The 20,055-nt window shown below is 43.8% G+C and overlaps 1 protein-coding gene across 8 annotated transcripts in view; it reads right to left on the minus strand.

Annotated features, from left to right (window-relative positions):
• Positions 1-20,055, minus strand: part of Znf532 (zinc finger protein 532) — a 98,214-nt gene that overhangs the window by 26,227 nt on the left and 51,932 nt on the right. For 7 of the 8 annotated variants that reach the window (XM_075968453.1, XM_075968452.1, XM_075968456.1 and 4 more), the window contains 3 exons: positions 16,975-17,156; positions 11,770-11,946; positions 4,431-4,593 (listed from right to left, as the gene is read on the minus strand). The exons of the other annotated variant lie outside the window; for it this stretch is intronic. In XM_075968453.1, the coding sequence (XP_075824568.1) occupies positions 4,431-4,593; positions 11,770-11,946; positions 16,975-17,156 (522 nt within the window). The remainder of the gene's footprint in view (positions 1-4,430; positions 4,594-11,769; positions 11,947-16,974; positions 17,157-20,055) is intronic. 8 annotated transcript variants of the gene reach the window in all.

A 20,055-nucleotide genomic window follows, 5' to 3' on the forward strand; every position in this document is an offset into this window, starting at 1 on the left:
CTCACATGTCAAGGCACATGTGTGGAGATCAGAGGACAACTTGAAGGAACTGGTTCTCTCCTTCTACTGTGTAGGTCCTGGGACGAGACTTGGGCCATCGGGATGGCAGAGGGTACCTTTACCCACTGAGTGATCTCTCCAGTCCCATAAAGAAACATAATAAATTAACTTTAATGACTGCTCTAAGCTATGTTTCAGTTTCAACTTTTTGTTTATTTTGTGTGCCATGTGTTTATGTGTGTGGGAGCACATGCCACACACCACATATGGAAGTTGTGAATCTATTGGGAGTTAAGCATCTCATTCCACCATATGGAATTCAGGATAGTCCTGGAAATCAAACTCAGGTTGTCAGGGGCCTTTACCCACTGAGCCATCTCATTGATCATATCAAGGCCTATCCATCAGTGCCATTTTAGCACTCTCTGAAGATAGGACCCTGTACTGGAACATGTTAGTTAACCCCCATCCCCCAGCCAAGAGCAAGTCCTCTGGAGATGGCTTCACCTTCCCACTTACAGAACTGTATTAAGTAGTCTCGCGTGCAAAAGAGTATCCAAGGCCCATGATCCAGCAAGCCATGCTGCTTCTCACATTCTTGGAATACCTGTAGCCTTTAGGTACAGGCACTGTCAGGATTTGGGGTAATTTCCACCTCTCAACCACCCGTTCCTGCCTCTACATGTGTACCCAGTAGGTACTCAAAAAGCCTTTTCAAATTGGGTAGCTGTTTATTATCATTAACAGCCCACAAACAGCCATCCTGAACTCACAGGACTTCAGATGTGGTAGGATAAAATCAGTACAATTTGATTCCTTTTTACCCCTTTGCAGTCCTAAGCATTGCGTCTAGGGCTGTATGCATTCCAGGCAAGTGCTCCGTACTGAGATATGCACCTTTCTACTTTTTATTTTGAGGCAGTCTCACCAAATTGCCCAGGCTGGCCTTGTACTCACTATTTAGCTCAGGCAAATGCTGAACTTGCGACTCCGGTAGCTGAGGCTACGCGCAGTACCACCAGACTCAACTGATGCAACTGATTCTAAAGACTTTTGTTTCTTGTTGTCTGTATCCTAAGGCAACAAGTCTGTCTCAAGACACAGTTATTTGTGAATGGGGCCTTCTCTCCTGATAAGAAGGGAGTTTGTCTCACAAGTTCTGTGCCTACAGGAGTACATTCACAGGAGCTGTCCCTCAGGAGTTCTGAGACCTAGGTCCCTGTTGTCACCAGACCAGCTCTGTGGAAGGCTTGGCCCCAAATTCCTCCTGAGTGGTCAAGGAAGATATTCTAACTCCCCAGGATGCTTTCTTAAGAAAGGGCTTGGCTACGCAGTTCAGTATTAGTGGCCTTCTTGCCCCCTGTCCTTCCCAGGAGGAAAAGAGAGTGGTGTGGTAGCCTCTGAGCAGGGCAGACAGTTTCCTAAAGTCACACCTGCTTTTCTCCAAGTACATGCCAGACTTCTGTGTGCCCAGAAGGCAGCTAGTCTGTGCCTCAGTACACAACTTACCTGTTTATACGTGTGTGTGTGTGTGTGTGTGTGTGTTTCACACGTGTCCATGTGAAGACCAGAGGTCAATCCCAGGAGTCTTCCCTCCATTTTAACAACTGCACTCTCTCTCCAGCCCCTGGGCTTATTTTTTTTTTTTTAAGAAAAAAGAAACACGTCTAACCATTTTAAAAATAAGGGACAAATTCTCAAGTCTTAAACTTTCCATAAACTTCAAGACAAATGGAAGACAGGGCAGGGACGCATTTCTCCTCCGTAAAATAACCCTGGGGACAGAAATCACCAAGAAGTGGGGATTCTACCAAGACAAGAAGAGCACTGTGCTGAAATGAAAGTTTCTAAGTTATTTATTGTGTATTTGTCTATACACTGTAAGTAAAACAAAAATCAACTATCTTTAATGAAAGAAATACAAATACGTCTAGCATATGCAAGGTCCTACATTTGATCACCAGAAACATCTTTTTAAAATACTAATACAACTTAATTCATTCAGAAATGACTTTCCTTTGGCTCTTGCAACAACAGCTAACCTAGATGACTATAAGTTAAAAGGTTCAGCTGAAAGTGAATGTCAACATGGAGGGTAAGGACCTACCAAGTAAATATAGACGTATCCTGGGAGAACAGGGACATGGTGTGAATCAGGTAAGAAAGGGTCACTTGAAAGACAGGCAGAAAGAGAAGACAGCGGAAGAGTGAGTGTGAGAGAGACACTGTATGTGTATGTGTGTGTGTGTGTGTGTGTATGTGTGTGTGAGAGAGAGAGTGTGTGTGTGTATGTGTGTGAGAGAGTGTGTGTGTGTGTGTGAGAGAGTGTGTGTGTGAGAGAGAGAGAGTGTGTGTGTGTGTGTGAGAGAGAGAGAGTGTGTGTGAGAGAGAGAGTGTGTGTGTGAGAGTGTGTGTGTGTGTGTATGTGTGTGTGAGAGTGTGTGTGTGTGTGAGAGTGTGTGTGAGAGAGAGAGAGAGTGTGTGTGTGAGAGAGAGTGTGTGTGTGTGTGAGAGAGAGAGTATGTGTGAGAGAGAGAGAGTGTGTGTGTGAGAGAGAGAGAGTGTGTGTGTGAGAGAGAGAGAGTGTGTGTGTGTGTGTGTGTTACAGAGAGTGGGGGGAGCAGGGAGAGCCACCCTTCCCAACACCCCTACTCCAGTTCTCCTCCAGGCAAGATAAATATGGAGCAAGTAAGAGCCGCATCATTTTAAACATAAAGATGTCTTAAAGCACTGTATTTCTATTCTTTCCTACCAAGCATAATGTAACGGGAGTTTAGGACGCTAGCTAGCATGTACATGAAACCAAAACAGCCCCACTGTTTTCCCATCACATAGGCTGGGAAGGGTCCAGATAACTACAACAATCTCTCTCCATGGTCACGGGATTAGACCATTCTTCCTCAATCTCTATTCTTTGGGGCCTACATTTATCCACATTCACTATTACAAGAAGACTCCCCTATCCCACCCACACACCACTTCCTCAAGCCACGCTTAAGTTCCAGAAAGCAAATCTCAGAAGCCTTGGAGAGGCAACTCGCCCCTCCCTGCCTCCCTCCTGTTCGCAGGGGGGAAGAGAGAAGCTAGAACTGAGCAGGAGGGCACCAGCCTCTAATCCCATTACTTGGGAGGCTGAAGCAGGAGATTTCTGGAAAATCAAGGTCAGCTTGGTTTATGTAGTAAATTCTAGGCAAGCTAGAGTATCATCGTAAGACCCTATCTATTAAGAGGGAGGCGGGGGAGAAAGGAAGGAAAAAGAAAGAAAGCTGAAATTAATTACCAGCCTTGAGACTGAAAATGGAGCATGTTGCCTCTTTAGGGGCGTGGAGACGAGCATCCAAACAAGGCACTTACACTAACACCCACACCAGGTCCAACACCCAATCTGCCCTAAGTATTTAAAGCCAGCAGCTCAGTGCCTAAGAGCACTTAATACTTACTTTCTTTCAGAGGACCTGGATTTGGTTCCTAGCACCTACATGGTGACTCACAACCATCCATAACTCCAGTTTCAAGGGAACTGATACCCTCTTCTGACCTCAGAGGGCACCAGACATGCAATATAGTGCCCATACATACATGCAGACAAAACACACGTACACATAACATAAAATTGGGGGTGGGGGAGAAAACTGTGCAGCCCTGGCTAGTCTGGAACTTGCCACATAGACGAGGCTGGCATTGAACTCACAGGGATCTTCCACCTGCCTCTGCTACCAATTCAAAGTGTGTGCCATCATGACCAAACTACATGTTATTTTTTATAGAGTGAAAAATATAAAAGACTAAATCAAATACAATGCAAATTTAAGTGCGTATATGATTTCAAGGGGGAAACCTCCATTTTTCTGAATGCACTAATATTTGTATAAATTAACAAGACTCATCAAAAGTCCTGTTTCCTAGTTCCATATGACAGAGTTCTAAAAGCAGAACACTACAGAAGCTGTCAAGAGCACATAATGCACTTGCGGAAGACCCGAGTTCAATTCCCAGCACCCACCCCACACCATTTACAACTGCCTGTTCTAGATCCAGGAGAATCTGAAGTCTGGTCTCCACGGGCACTCACATGCATACACCCGCACACTGACAAATACACATGGTTAAAACAAAAATAAACCTTATTTCTTTAAAGAAAACTCAAACTTTCATTTTCATGTAAACGAAAAGAGCCCTAATAACCTCATTATTCTTTTAAACCAGAGCATGCACACCAGCTCCTTCTCAGTGTCTTTGGGAGGCAGGGCTCCTGGACACATGGCACCCCAAAGCTATCTGTGCATAAGGACAGCCTGTGTCCTGGGCCGATGTCTACCTCTTTCCCTAAGTAGCAGCATGCTTTACAGAAACCTGCAGTTCAGCCAGGGCCCTACGACCATGCATGTATCTGCAGTTCACTTAGACGGAGGAGAGACGCGCACACACACCTTGATATGGTCCATCATAAGTTGCTTCTGTGCATATAAAAGAGAACAGTCTGGACACTTGAAAACAGACACCTTCTGGTTTTCAATGTGCTGGTCAAAGTGGCGATACAGCAAGGTCTGCAGGGTGAACACAGTGTCGCACATGGAACACTTATAGATTACTCTAGAACAGAAGAAGCGCAGCGAGATACAGTCAGTCAGCCTTGTCTCAAAGGAGCTACGACTTAGCATCTAAAGAACTCGGGAGGTAGAAGCCATTGAAAGAACACAAAGAACATTTTAGCTGTGATACAAACTTTTCAAGACAACTGGCATCTCTCAATTGCAGATAAGTCTTCAATTCTGACTAAGACACATTCAGCGACATTTGTTTAGAGATCTCAATAGCTGACCATTTTCTACCTCACAAGGCTTTTGTACGAAATCTCCCAGAACTGATACACACAGCAAGAAACAATCACAATTTCTCTCCTTCCCACCCTCTTTCCCCTCTTTTAAACAAGGATTGAAAAGGCAATACAACCAAACAGTAACCTTCTAACCTGAAAAAGGATGTGGGGGCAATTTTTTTGTAAGGTCAAACAAAACAGTATGACTCAATGGTGGTGCCCTAACTAAAAAAAGAAATTTGATTAATGAACTAAAGACACCCAAGCTCTAATATCTGGACAACCTGCCCCGAGTTTACATTTAAAATCATCAATTTCACACTTGAACATCAACCTTTCTATACCAATTCTCACACAGAAAACTGTACACCAGTAAACAATTACAGAGATAAAAAGACGAAAACACACAGCACAGGAGGACCTGATGCTTCCTAAAAATAGCTTTCAGTGCCGGTACACTAGACACTATTTTCATACCAAATGCTAATCTAAAGCCACCTCCTTAAATTAATATTCCCAACAAACCTCTTCCGCTCGCTTAGACCTCGCCTGAAGCTTGGGGGTGGGTGTTTGGTGGCACTGTATGCAACACTCCCCTTGTATGCAGCTGGGACACAGCAGTGGTCCCTTCCTTAGGAACTGTCCCTAGGTCACCCTAGTCCTCAAGGAGGGCCTACGGAACCTGCCCCCTTTGAAGAACTGCGGAACAGGCTCAAAGAGACTCGTGAGTTGCTGAGGAAAGAAGGCAAACTGGCTAAAGAGAAAGGTCAGAGGGGAAAAGAAATTTAACTAAAAAAAACTGTTCAGCAAAGCTGGCAAAAAAAAAAAAGCCCCATGAACCTATCTGTATTTTCTGGGTGTGTTCCTAAGATAGCCCCTCATATGGCTGCAAACTCCACTGGGCAATGGTGTCAAAAAAAAAACAAAAACAAAAACAAAACAACTGTAATTTAGCCCAGCATGGTGGTGTACGTCTGTAATCCCAGCACTTGGGAAGATGAGGGCAGCCCAGCATACTGCAAATATCATCCTGGTCAGGGCTAAACTAGCAAGACTTTCTCTAAATAATTAATTAATTAGCTTAACTCTCATTGAAGACTTTCTAATATAACTAGAAGACCACATGTTTTTCCAAGGTCTTGCCAAATTTCACCTTCAATTGAAGATGGGGAGAAAGATCCAGCTCATTGCCGAGCGCTGGTCCCTGTGATGTCTCACATCACAGCAGCAGGTATCCAAGGATGCTCACTTCCTCACTGTTTGAAACTGCTTACATGCGAAGTCTCAATGTGCAGTGGAATAAAGCATCACACAATCACACAGAGCAACTTCGTAAGCATATCTTTAAAAGACAAAGATTTTCAGGAAAATTCAAACAAGGCAGTATATTATGATGTGGGCACATTTCTTTTTTATTAGTGACTTTGTGTGTGTGTGTGTGTGTGTGTGTGTGTGTGTGTGTGTGTGTGTGTGTGTGTGCCATACATATATGCCACACATATGCAAGTGTCCTTGGAGATCGGAAGAGGGTGTTTGGATTCCTGGGAGCTGGACTTACAGGCAGTTGGGAGCCTCTGAAACATGAGTACTAGGAACTGAACCCAGGTCCTCTGGAAGAACAAGAGAAATTTGTAACCACAGAGCCATCCCTCTAGCCCATGATCACATTTCTTAACAGGCAGAGGAAAGTATAAAATTATCATTGCCTCTAGGGATGGGTAGTATGCGCATGCTCTATTATTCTGTTTATCTTTATCTTACGGGTTTCCCATAATCAAAACACAGTCATTTGACAAAAGAATAGTGTCTGGGTTGCAGGGATGGCTAAGCAGTTCAGAGTATGTAACACACTTGCAGAAGACCCAAGCTTGGTTTCAGCATGGTCTAGTGTCAGGCAGCTCACTACTGCCTGTTAAGCCTAGCTCCAGGGGATCTCTGGCTTCCTGCACTCACATACATGAATACACATACACACACACACACAAAATTAAAAATTAAAACTAAATCCTTTAAAAAGAACAGCCTCATAATACTGTCTATATGGAAATGCCATAATGAGACCTGTCACTTTGTATGTCCACTTAAAAAATTAGTTTAAATAAAAATGTGAGTTCAAGGCCAGACTGGTCTGTAAAGCGAGTTCCCCCAAAAAAATGAGGGGGGCAGGGAGAAGAGTTTTAAGAGAAGCACTGAGATTTACTAGTTGGACTGACTATTCACTTAGGATTCTGTTTCTCAGAACTTCATAAAACCAGGCACGGGACCAGAGAGATGGCTCAGTTATTAAGAGTCTGCACTGTTCTTCTAAAGGACTAGAGTTCCTAGCACCCACATCAAGCAGCTCACAGCTGCTCCTAACTCCGGCTCCAGGAAGATTCAACCCCTCTGGTAATGCATGTATACACACACATGTGAATAGACATTACACACACACACACACACACACACACACACACACACACGATTAAAAATAAATCTTAGAAAAAAACAGGTATGGCTCTCATTTTCTTCATGGTACATTCTCTTGGGGAAAGATATGAAGCCAAAGATGATAGAGCTACTTTGCATCTGTTGAGGAAGCTGAGGAACAAGCTGTTGATATGTTATGAGGAGCCAAAAGCACTGATAAGCTTCTATAATCCCTCCAAAGGCAGAGAGGCGGTGCGTTCTAGGCTATCCTGACTACACAGCAAAACCTCATCTCAAAAAGCAAAACAAAAGCACTAAGGAACGTAAAGGGGAAAGACGTGAGAAATACGGCACAACCAACCAGGCTCAAGGGAAGCCGACAGTACCACTATTGAGAAAGGTGACTGACTACTGGCTGAGTCCCAGTGTGGCCCACAGAGAAGATGCGCAGTCTCATGCTGCAGGATTCCGGGTGAGAGCAGGTTCTGGGCTGAGTCCGAGAAACCAAGAACAGATGGGGAAGGCCATTCCAGAAAGAAAAGAAAAGCTGCTTTTTCTTCTTTTCCTTTTTTCTTTTCTTTCTTTCTTTCTTTCTTTCTTTCTTTCTTTCTTTTTTTTTTTTTTTGTGAGGGGCAGGTGTCTAGGCAGCTGGAACAATCTTAATCCAAAATCCAATCTGTGAACTGGCTGGCAAGGTGAGAAGCACTGGCCTGAACAGGGGCTGTTCACTCATGACTTTTACGAGTGTGCTTTTGTAAAGGGACACGCTGAGGTAACAGGTCATAATGTCCTGTTACTCCAAGGATGAGGAGAGTGGTTATGAGCTGGACCAGGTCGTGTAAAAATGCCAGCAACCAGGACTCTGAGCGAAGGCACCCATGAGTTCTCAGTACACGCTGCCAACATTTTTGTGGGGCAAGAACCATTAAAAGTAGCAGTAACTACTAAGTAGCTGCTAAAAACTAGAAACAGCAAATGACAAAGTTACCACAAATCATGAGCAGAACAAATTATGAACACGAAGCAAACTTCGCAGTGACAGTGGGAAAGCCTGAGAGAAAACAGTCTACTATGGGAGAAATGGGGAGGCTTCCCAAACTGGGGGTGGGAGGGAAAAAGGCAGAGAGCAGCACGCGGGGGCCCTCAAGTCCACAGTGTATGTTGGGGTGGGGATAATTTGGAGCTGGGAAACATGAGGGACTGGACAGCCAGACCATTTTGGGTAGGAGGATATCGAAGCGGACAACAGGCCCAGCCAGCTCCTTGGACACTGCTGTACACGTGTAGGATACAAAAACAATTAAGTTGGAGCTCTAAGCCCTGAGATTCCGATGTGAGCAGCTGATTAAACAGCACAGGCACATGAAGCACTCATCTCCACAATGTGGCTGGTTCTCGTAGCCCTGCCGAGGTAAACTGACACTACCTCCTGGTCCCACATGGCACAGTAAGAGTCACAGACCTGAGGTCATTTGCTTGATGTCATAAATAAATAAATAAATTCTGGTGCTGAGTTCTCTTTCCCGGGACCTAGGGGGTCCCCTTCCATGCTAATAGTGTAATACTATAGGCCTTACTTCTCGGGGGCTTGTTCCAAATCTGTCTCTTATATAGCTCTTAACTTGGGAACTGTCATGTGTTTAAAATGAAATAAATTACCCAGCAATTATTAAGAGTTCAAAAGTGCCCTTTAAGACAGCAGTGGAAATATGTCCGCTCCCATCCTGGAAAACAAGAAGAGAAACAGCAAACAGTGCTTACAGCGGTATGTGGGGCGCAACAAACATGTTACAGCTTGCCTGGTGCTTTGCAAACTGAAGTGTCAAAACTGTAGGACTTTCGGTATATGCTCAGATGTCTACATACTCAGGATAGAAAATGGGAGTAAGGTGGACATTGACAGTCACTTGGGTAATTTGAGCTGCTTGTATAACCACGGCCATCCAAACACTGCTGCCGGGGTCAGCACCAGAAGGTTCTGACTCAAGAAAAATCGGCTTCTTTTTAGTTAATTCCAAGATGACCCCAAATTGGCCACAGGATAAGAAGTTTTACAGTAGCTTGGAAGGGTAAGGTGGTGCGAGGGGCACTATCGCAGGCACAGTAAGCACCACAGGCCTGAAACCCCACAGAGTTGAAGTAGCACGCCCTGCAAAGCGAGGGTTCAGGCAGGGCTGGACTCAGCCAAAAGCTGAGGACTGAAGACCGGACGAGCACCAAGGTAATGCTGCTCAAACAGAGCTGCACTGGTCTGGGGCTTCTGGCTTCCATTTTACAGTGTAAAACACAGTGGCTTGTGCCTGGGTTTAGGTATTTGCTTATTAAAGAACCCTGACAGTAAAAGAGAAAGAAGACAGAAGAATAAAGCTAGGAGTGGTCTCGCGTGCCTCTAATCCCCGCGCTCCAGAGGCTGAGGTGGGAGGGCGGAGAGCTGCAAGTCAGCCTGGCCTACACAGTTGAATCCTGTGTAAGAGGGGATGGGGAAAAAAATCAGAGCTATGTTTTCCTATGCAACTTCCCTCTTATCTAGAGGGGGGATCCATCCTAAGGCCCCCCAGTGGGGTCTGGAAGCCACACAAAAAACACTGAACACTCTAATTTGATACCTTTGCAGTCTCAACAGCACTGAGGCGTGCTTGTCACTTCTCCTTGTTGGGGTTGACAGATGATTAGCAATGACTTCACTTTTCTCCTTCACTGTCTCACGGGTAGAGCATGGATTTTAGCATACGACTGTTTCCTGTTTCTTTACTAAGGTCTAGAACTTTCACTTCTGTACTTAAAGGAGGCACTTTCCTCTCTAGGAAGGGCTGGCACCATTACACTTCCACTTTGGGGCCATTATGATGTGCACTCAGGGCTACCTGCACACAAGACTTTGTGCAATGTCACAACCATCATCAGTTAGACAGCCGAGCTAACTGTCTAGTGGGCAGGCAGTGGATACAGTAGACACACTGGACAAAGAGATGCAGGTGTGATAAAGAAATCCTGGGACACAGTGTATAATCTAGACCCACAGATTGTTTACTTCTGGAATTTCCATTTAATAATTTCAGTTCACAGCTGATCTTGGTTAGTGAAAGTTACAGAAATTATAAATAGTAGATAAAGGGCGCATGGCTACTGCACCTATAAAGTGTGTCCTGTAGGTGAAGCTATGAGAACTCTAGACCACTGTACTCAAACTTGACAACACTGTCTTAACTTGTCTTAATAATCTACTATCCTCGATTTCCAGTTTTACAATTACTGTCAGACAGAATATGTGACTTATTTGAGTGAAGAATCAAGTGGCTATATTCATCACAAGGCAAACAAAGGCTATTAGTATGCACAAATTTCCCATCACGAGCGCTGGAGACACATGCATTAATCTCACTAATCCCTGTCTCTGTGTGGGGACATCACTGGAATTCGAATCCTCTAATTGTAATTAGCCTCCCTTTAAGTCAATGCACAAAACATCAGGGAGAAGACCTATTGGAATAGATTTTAACACTGCTTTAGTAAACAGTCATTTGTATATACTCAATCAAAAAAAAAACCCTAGACATAAAGAAGTGTGGGTATTATACTGCATATTGACATCTCTTTCCCTTATGGATCTTTAATAATGGAGTTTTACTCTCTCTCCCTCTCTCTCTCTCTCTCTCTCTCTCTCTCTCTCTCTCTCTCTCTCTCTCTCTCTCATCAGAATACTGGGATAGCCAACTTGACCTCCATAATCATTACATTTCACGAGGCCATAATGACCACCACCAGGCACACTGTGTACACACAAAGAGGGAGTGAGCGAATACAGAAACCATGCTCCACCCCCAAACAGGCTCCTGGGGCACACATTTCAGTCACATCACCATTTCGAATCTCACTCAGACCCTGGGGCACAAGCATGACCGGCACTTACAGGAGAGGCTGAGACAGGAAACAGTCAACTTCACAACTGGCAGCTGTAGGAACTCTGACCTGCCCCTGCGCCCACATTCCCCCTCCCTGCTGCTGACTGACCCCTGTGGCAGACAGGCAGGTAGCCCTACCTGTTCACCAGTCCTAAAGCAAGAACAGCATGAAGCAAAACTAAATTTACTTCCCCTAATCAAGACTTGTCCTAGCTATGAAGTTCAATTCAGTAACTAGTGTCTCAAGCTGACTTGGCCTTTTGAACACTGCTGGGGAAGTGAACCCTACAATAAACAAATAATGGTAACATGGGACACAACATTGTCTGGGTTTTCTGGTTTATAGTTTACAAATTTCCTAAAACTTACTTGGTAAAAACCATCTTAAGGATAAAATGGGTAGGTATTCATTTGTTGAACAGAAATGGATGCTAAGTGCATGAATAACAGGTGACATTTTGGGACAAAGACTTTAGCTAGAAAAAGTAGAATGACTTGGTGAGCAATGAGCAGAACGTCACACATCAAAAACCAACATGGCCGACACATGCTCAGACCTTACATTTTATTTACTGCAATGACACCCTCCTCTCAATGACACTACGGCGGCAGAGTAAAACTCAGCCACGGGTAACTTACTTTGGTTCGCCTATCTTGATGCCAGGATGCTGCGTGTAGGCGTGGGAGTGGGTACTTGGGGCGGACTTAAACGCCATTGGACAGATAGGGCACTTGTAGAAGACTTCACAGTGAGAGCCTTGAATGTGAGACTTCAGTGCGGCCACATCAGAGTACACAACATTGCAATGTACACATCTGTCAGAGAAACAACACTGTCATTAGCACAGACCACCCAACACCGTGAGCGACATCGCTGTGTGGACAGGGTGAAATGAGCGGATTTCAGCCCACAGGGGTTCCTCGTGGCTTTTGGGAAGTACTTTGCCTCTTCGGCTTGCAACAGAGTAAAGTTAATTTTGTGTGTTCAATAGGAAAAATCACAAAGAAGATTAATGTACAAATGGTCAGTGTTTGGAGCATCTTTAACGTTTTGAGGAAGGATGTATACAGGAAGGCCAACAGGCCATGAGGGACACAGCAAGAACCTGGGGATCCTGGGCTGGGGAAGGACGTTCATGTACTGGACTAACACTAGGGCCTGATGTTCCCACCTGCCCTAGATCTGTCCAAGGGAAGAGGTCTTGGGATCTACACCTACCTACATACCCTCAACACAGGGAGGAGGGGCACATGAAGAGGGCATGGCCCATGGTCTCATGGCACACACTGATGTGGTCAATATTTAGCGCCACATGGTGACCCAGATGGTGGTGGAAGTCAGCACCTGTGTTTGTTCTGTCTGCTAGAAAACAGCCTGGCTGTGCTTGTATTCGGTCTTTAAACTACATCAACACAAGCTTCTAAAAAATCAGCATCTCCAACAACTGGCTCCAAGCTTCTAAATTTCTAAGTATGACCTCATTCCCTGCTAAGACTTAATCCCATAGGAAATCTTCAGAACTGGGTCACCCCACCCCAGATCACCATCTTTGCACAGGGACTCGCAGCAATACTTGTAACACCTCCATTTGATGATGGACTCTTTCTTCTTGACTCACATACGGAAAACATTTAAGAATGTTCACCACGGCTCTTGGGAACCATCTGAGAACACGTCTCGCATGTGACTCAACACACATGCTCCTAGTCGTGCATATGCAAGTCACCTGGGAAAGAAATCTGCGGACAGGGCCTGCCCTCCAGTACACCACGCCAGACTGACACTTCTGCCCTTCTAGGCTTAGAGGTACACATGGACTCATGGAGTAACTCCTGGAAAACCACACGGAGGGTGTGTGTTCTACGGAACACACCATAGAAGGCTTTGCAGGCTTCGTTAGAAAATCGCGGTGTGTTCTCAGGTTTACGGTCTTAAGGCACAGTGGTCACCAACATAGAAACTGAAACACTGTTTAAGTGGACAACAAGAAAGATTGGCTGTCTACCAACAGGGACACTATCTCAATACAGGAGTCAGCCAAGCATACTGAAATTCTTCCAGGCCCCACCTAATGCTCCTAAAGTCTGCAGTTCCCTGTTTGTAAGATAAAACACTGGACAGATCATTTCTAGTCCCACCTTCCCCTAGAAGCTAGTGACTACAAACCAAGTGGGGGGATGAGGTCTTGGTCAGAGTTCTGCAAGCTCCCCAGGTTCCTGGCCTTAGGGAGGATGGCCATCTGATGAGATCAAGCGCATCTGGGGAAGCATAACTTTAGACAGATGCTAGAATCTGGCACTGGGGCCTAATGTTTCCACCTGTTCCAGTGCCAACCAAATGCTGCCCAAGGGTGTATTTTATCATAGACCACACACATCTTCCCGCCAAACACAGGACTAGACTCTTTATCTCAAGAAAAAAAACAAGACAAACAGAAGTGAAGAAAAGCACGCTAATGCCCCAGATGTTCCAGAGCCACGTGAAGCAAGAGAAAAGCCTCATAGGCTGCAAACAAAGTAAAATATGGTTTTTAAGTTAGCAGCAGACATGACAGGGACTCAGTCTAAAGGGTATCACAGAAATCAAGGGAAAATAGAGAGAAGAAAAGGGACAGAAGAGGGCCGGGAGGTGGTGGCGCACGCCTTTCATCCCAGCACTCAGGAGGCAGAGGCAGGCGGATCTCTGTGAGTTCGAGACCAGCCTGGTCTACAGAGCTAGTTCCAGGACAGGCTCCAAAGCCACAGAGAAACCCTGTCTCGAAAAACCAAAAAAAAAAAAAAAAAAAAGAAAGAAAAGAAAAGAAAAGGGACAGAAGAGGTTTAGGGCAACAGAGGCCAACGACAACAAGTAAAGAGGGCACATGGAACACGGAATTTCAAAGACACCTTATGGCACCACAATGCTTTAAACGTTCTGGAATGGCACGCATTTGCCAACATGCCTAGCTCTCTTTATTATTTATTTTTAATTTAAAAAAGGTTTACGCTGGGCAGTGGTGGCACATGCCTTTAATCCCAGCACTCGGGAGGCAGAGGCAGGTGGATCTCTGTGAGTTCGAGGCCAGCCTGGTCTACAAGAGCTAGTTCCAGGACAGACACAGAGAAACCCTGTCTTGAAAAACAAAACAAAAAGGTTTACATTATACAATCCAACAATAATCTCTTTTTAAATGCATGTTATTAGGAGGCAGGAAAGTTCAGAAAATATTTGACTTTTATCCATAATTGACATTTACAAGTGAAGCAGGATCCAGGCATGGCCATCAATATTTAAGAGATATAATATAGGATCAAAAGATAAGCAAGCACCTGCCTAGGAAGGAACAGAGGCAGGAGTGGGAGCCCTGACTACAAAAAGATCATAGACAGAATGACTAACTACAGAGACAAGAGAGAGATGACAGAGATGAGAGAGACACAGACAAACAGGGCAGGACCAACAGGCTGCCAAACCCAGTCAAAAAGCATCAACTACCCATTATTTAAAATAGCAGCAGGACTGGGCATGGTAGCACTGGTCTCTAATCCCAGGCTGAACTCTTGTTCTGATTCAGGTCAGCCTGGACTACAGTGTAAAACCCTTCACCAAAAAGGGAGAGGGGTTAAGCAAGAAAAATGTTTAAGTTTTTGTATCTTTTCTAAAGAAGTCAACATGAACTGAACTTCACAATAAACTAACAAGGGGAATGGGTGCAGTGATGTTGATCAATAACCCTAGCTCTGGAGTTAGGTTCAGAAGTGAGGCCAGCCTTGTCTTGTTTGCACAGCAAGTTGCAAGACAATCAGAGTATAATAGAAGGACCCTGTGTTAAAAGCAAACACAGAAAACCCACAAGCATGATGTTTCCACAGTCTGTATACCCTCCAGTGTAGTTGGGAAAATCTACACTTAATAAAAACTTGATAAAATTCAAACTGTAAAATTGAAAGCACCCAATTTAAGCAAGTCTGCCTGGGGCAAGCAAAGGGCAGAACAATCTTCTCCCAGAAAGATTCAGGCTTTCAGCCTGCATGTGAACCTTCTGTCTTAACTTGGGGAAGATACCAGGGATACCTCAGTGCAGAAGGCTGTCCCCTTCATCCCAATCTAGCCTTGGTTTCACTGAAAGGAAATCTGTGGGAACACCCAGCATTCAGCAGAGAACATCAGCAAGCGCTCAAGCTGCGCAGCTGCTCTCCCAGGCTGTGCACAGGATCCCCTCACAGTTTCCAAGCATGTGGTAAGACCAAAGTACTGTTCTGCGTGGGTCTGTGCACTATCAGTTTAACCGTCACATCTCAGAGGGTTGGAGGCAAGTCATCCCCCACATTACAGGGTACACAGAGGAGAGGACACAAGAATCTCACACAAGACAAATCAAGCACAAAGAAAAAACCCTGGTTTCTTGTTTTCTCAACTAAAGGTTTCCTACCAGGTTAGAGCTCAATCCATAAAGCATTTGTACACTACACATTAGAAGGCAGATAATTAAAAACAGGAATCTCTCGTATTTTAATGTTAGAAAACTGAGCAGAGGGGAGCTAGAGAGATTGCTCAGCAGTTAAGAGCAAAGGCTCTTCTTCAAGAGAACCCTAGTTCAATTCCGAGCACCCACATGTTAGCTAACAATCATTTGTAACTCAAGGTTCAAGATTGCTGAGGTCCTCTTCTGGCTCCCTTAGACAATACACATACATGGTAAACAGACGTGCATGCAAGCAGGAAAAACACCTGCACACAAAATAATAAAAATAAATCTTAGGAGGGGGAAGAAAAAGAAAGACAATTGGGCAGAACCACCCAAGAATTAGTGATCCTGGAACATAAACTAAAATGAAATAAAGGGGGCTGGAGATATGGCTCAACAGTTAAGAGCACTGGCTGTTCTTCCAGAGGTCCTGAGTTCAATTCCCAGCACCCATATGGCAGCTCACAAACATCCATAATGAGATCTGGTGCCCTTTTCTGGCTTGCAGACATACATCAGGCAGAACACTGTATACATAATCAATAAATCTTTAATGAAATAAAATCATCAAACCACATCAATGCTACCTCATCTTTATGAAACGTGTGACGGAATTACAACTAAGAAAACCACTACACATTAACAGTCTAACCAAACATAGTAAGACAAACATGCCACAGTAAAACATCTGCTAAAACAAAGACACGTCGCCCATGACAGAGTCCCTGGAGTTTTCATCAGGGCGAAGGTAAGTGGGATGAGAGCACATTTAAGAAGGTAACAAAGTCTGAGAACAAAGTATATCATCACCTGACACTGGATAAATTAACATCAAAGTGGCCAGATGTCAAAAAGTACACATCTGGGAATCTCCGGGGCCAGTGAAAAGATGAAAGGGCCGGAACTGAGGTGGAGGAGGCAGAAGGGAAGGACTTTTGGAGGTGAGGCTCCTCCAAAGACTGATGTTAGAAAAGATGTTCACCTGACCCTTCTGTGTGGTTCCAGCAATTCATCATGTTTGTATTATTAGAGGGGGACTAATAAGAGGTGCATGGTGTTCCTGCAGGGGATAAATACAGGGAATGCAAAAACATACGTGCAGGGGTGGGGGGAGGGTTACAAAGGCTGTCAGTCATGGCCAAGCCCTGAATATGCACATTTACCTAAAAGGATCACCCATTTATCCTCATCTGTATGGACTGGCAAGACCAACGTGGCATCAAAGTCGGATTCAAATAGATCCTACTCTACTACAAATGAGCTAAGTTCCCAGAGGATCTGTGTGTTGGAGTACATATGACCAGATAACCCTGAGAACTATGTATGTGCACGAGCCCTCCAAATCGTAGTGCAGTTATCAGTGAACGACTTGCACAGAAGTGAACAACATACTGACCGAAAACCAACTCTCCGTGTGTAGTGCAGACAGTTCTTGGTGACGTGGGTCTGGAAGTGCACCGACCTGCAGACGGCCCCGCACTCGGGGCAGGTGTAGGGAGATTTGTGCTGATGGATTCTCTGGTGTGAAGCATAGCTGCACTGGTTAGGAAGCAGCATCTGGCAGACAGTGCAAGTCTTCTAAACAAACCAAAGGGGGAAACACGATTGGTCCTGCTAAGCATGGCTATATGCAAGTTCCTTAGTTAAGCTGTACAGTAGTTATGCGTCTCATTTTAAACACTGCTATAAATGACCAAACCCAAGGAAGAGCAAACCTGAAGACTACATGTTTAACAGAAACGTTTTCACCCTGTAAAATAAAAACGATTAGAACGATGGAGGCAGGCTCACGCCAGTGTGAGCTAAAGCAAACACCAGCTTCAGATGCGTCCAGTCCTGTTTCTTTAGCATCTTTTGTCCACAGCAGAGGTCCTCTTGCAGACTGTGTGGGCAGGTTAATCCTGCTACACGTTACAGAGCTCATAGGCCAACAGGACATGTAGCTCCTACAATCCAGAACTTGCCTCAGGAAAGTAGAAATTGACCCAGGCTAATCCAGTTTCTTCTTATTTCCCAGTCAGTTAACTATTTAAATCTTAAATTCAGGAACACGAAAGGGATGGTTTAGGAATTGGTTTTCTTTTGGTACTTAAGTTGGCCTTCAATGGATGAACTGGCCATAATATGATTTATAATCATAAAAATCAAAAAACTCAAGCTCAGATACATAAATTTGGACATTAAATTGAAATTTGCAGAGCATAAGGAATTTTACAAAGCTTAAAATCTGATTGTATTAAAAGAAAGACAAAAAAAAGGACTGAGATCTTCTTTGAAGAAAAATATTTAATTATCAAAAAAACCCAAATACTCTATCCTATCCTCCGTCCCCTTAAATATAAGTATAAATATATTTTTAAAACATAAACAAAAATATTCAGTTAATATAAACTGACTACCATGCTCAAAACAAATCCAACAGAATGAGAGATAAAATTCATACTTTTCAGACATTTGTGCAAAACCAAGTCCCTCTTGCATTCTAAAATAAACCATCTGTATTAAAGTCAAAGAAAGCCTCAAACTATAGATTCTTCCGAGATTAAAAACACTCTTTCAGATTGACAGCAGTTTAAAAAAAATATTGTTAATTCTTCATAGTTATCTCAAATTAAGTCCAAAAATTTAAGTTCTGAAGTGACTTATGCTAAGAAAAAAAGAAAACTCACTTGAAAATTATTTCTTGCCAGGCAGTGGTGGTGCACATTTAACCAACGCACTCGGGAGACAGAGGCAGGCAGATCTCTGTGAGTTGGAGGCCAGCCTGATCTACAGAACAAGTTCCAGGGCAGCTAAAGCTACACAGTAAAATCCTGTCTCTAAAAACCAAAAGAGAAAGACAATTACTTCTTGGTTTTTCTCCTGAAAGGACTGAAATACAAGCTTTATCCCATGAAATGTTTATTGTAAACACAAAATGAGAGCATTACAGGCAGTGCTGATGAGTTTAACGTCACTAACATGCACAACAACGGAACCAGTCAACAGAGTCCTAGTTACAAGAGCCCACTAGCATTACATAGTCATTGGCAATCACTCACTATGAACTACAGGCTTCCACCTTCTCCACAGCCATCATCCCAGGGAGAATTATGGAGGCATCTTGGTGTGCACTTACTTTCAATTCTAAAATAAGTCAAAAAACATTATACATATATGTCTCCACATTCACATATGCACACATTCATAGGTATATACACACATACTCATGTATATAAAGAGATATTAATATAGATTTAGGTATGGATTGGTTTCATTTCACCATGACTCAAGCAGTGAATTAAGTTCTTTCAATACATTAGGAACTTAATATAGATAAAATACATTGTATCATTTATTTCTCATAATCTATGAAGTCAATAATACCTTCATTTTACAGAAGAGGAAATAAGACTTAGTGACATAAGAAATGTGTTCTATACCCACTGCTACTAAGGCAAGGACCAGGATCAATCAGGCTTGGGTGAAAAGGCAGTGGAAAGAGTGGAATGGGATCACATGAACTGAGCCATCACAAAAACACAGAGTTGAGAAACACGAACAATAAACCTGAATGTCAAAGATGACCCGTTTATGTTAAGACAACAAATTAATTTCTCTTTCCCCATAGCTTCTCCCATACCTAAAACGTGATTATACTACTTCTGTAATAGTACAAAGCTAAAAGAAAATTTAAAAGAACAAGGGTCATGTGCTGTATAAAAGCTAAAAACAAAACAAAAAGACTTACATCATCATCCATTAATAATGGCAAGCAATACAATACATATAAAATGAGCAACTGCTCATCACCTGATTATCACCCAAGATCACCATTATCACAGCTCCTTCTTTCCCAACCGTGGACAGCCACCAGCTGAGGCTCCCACCCATATCACACCCAGAAGTAAAGAAAAAAGGACTCCAGCCTCGAATCAAATGTGTTCAATCATGGAGTTCTTGAAAAGGGAGGATGTGGTCAGAGATCACAGTCAACATGCAGGGCTCTTACCTTCAGTTTATACAGGTGCACACACATCTGTGCACATACCCACACTACCCCTATGTTTCTCTCTCGGCTGACTGCTGCATGCCTCACCTCCATTCCATTTCGGTCCAAAGCATTCTCCTCCTTGATGTTTGCATAGTACCCATGTTTCTGAACTCACATGACATTGTTTCCTTAACCATGCGGCCTCAGATTGCATAACTGTTCTTGCTGCAGACAGTAGAGATTCCGCCAGCTCTCTGGGATGCTCTGAATCCGTGACAAAATGCACATTGTCTGGACTTAGAGGACACACTGAGCACAGGAGAGCGAACAGAGTCTTTGTGGTCTGGTTTTCCCTTCCTTTTTGTTTAAGTCAAATAAAGTTTTCCTAATTGGCACCAACTACGGCTGCTAGGCAACTCAGAAGATGTAGCAGTTGAGCCCAGTAGTGCATGGCTCAGAAAGAGAACAAAAGAGAAGAAACACATGCACGTGGATTTATGTCTC

Source organism: Microtus pennsylvanicus, chromosome 4 (genome assembly GCF_037038515.1).
Source record: "Microtus pennsylvanicus isolate mMicPen1 chromosome 4, mMicPen1.hap1, whole genome shotgun sequence".
NCBI classification, from domain to species: Eukaryota; Metazoa; Chordata; class Mammalia; order Rodentia; family Cricetidae; genus Microtus; species Microtus pennsylvanicus.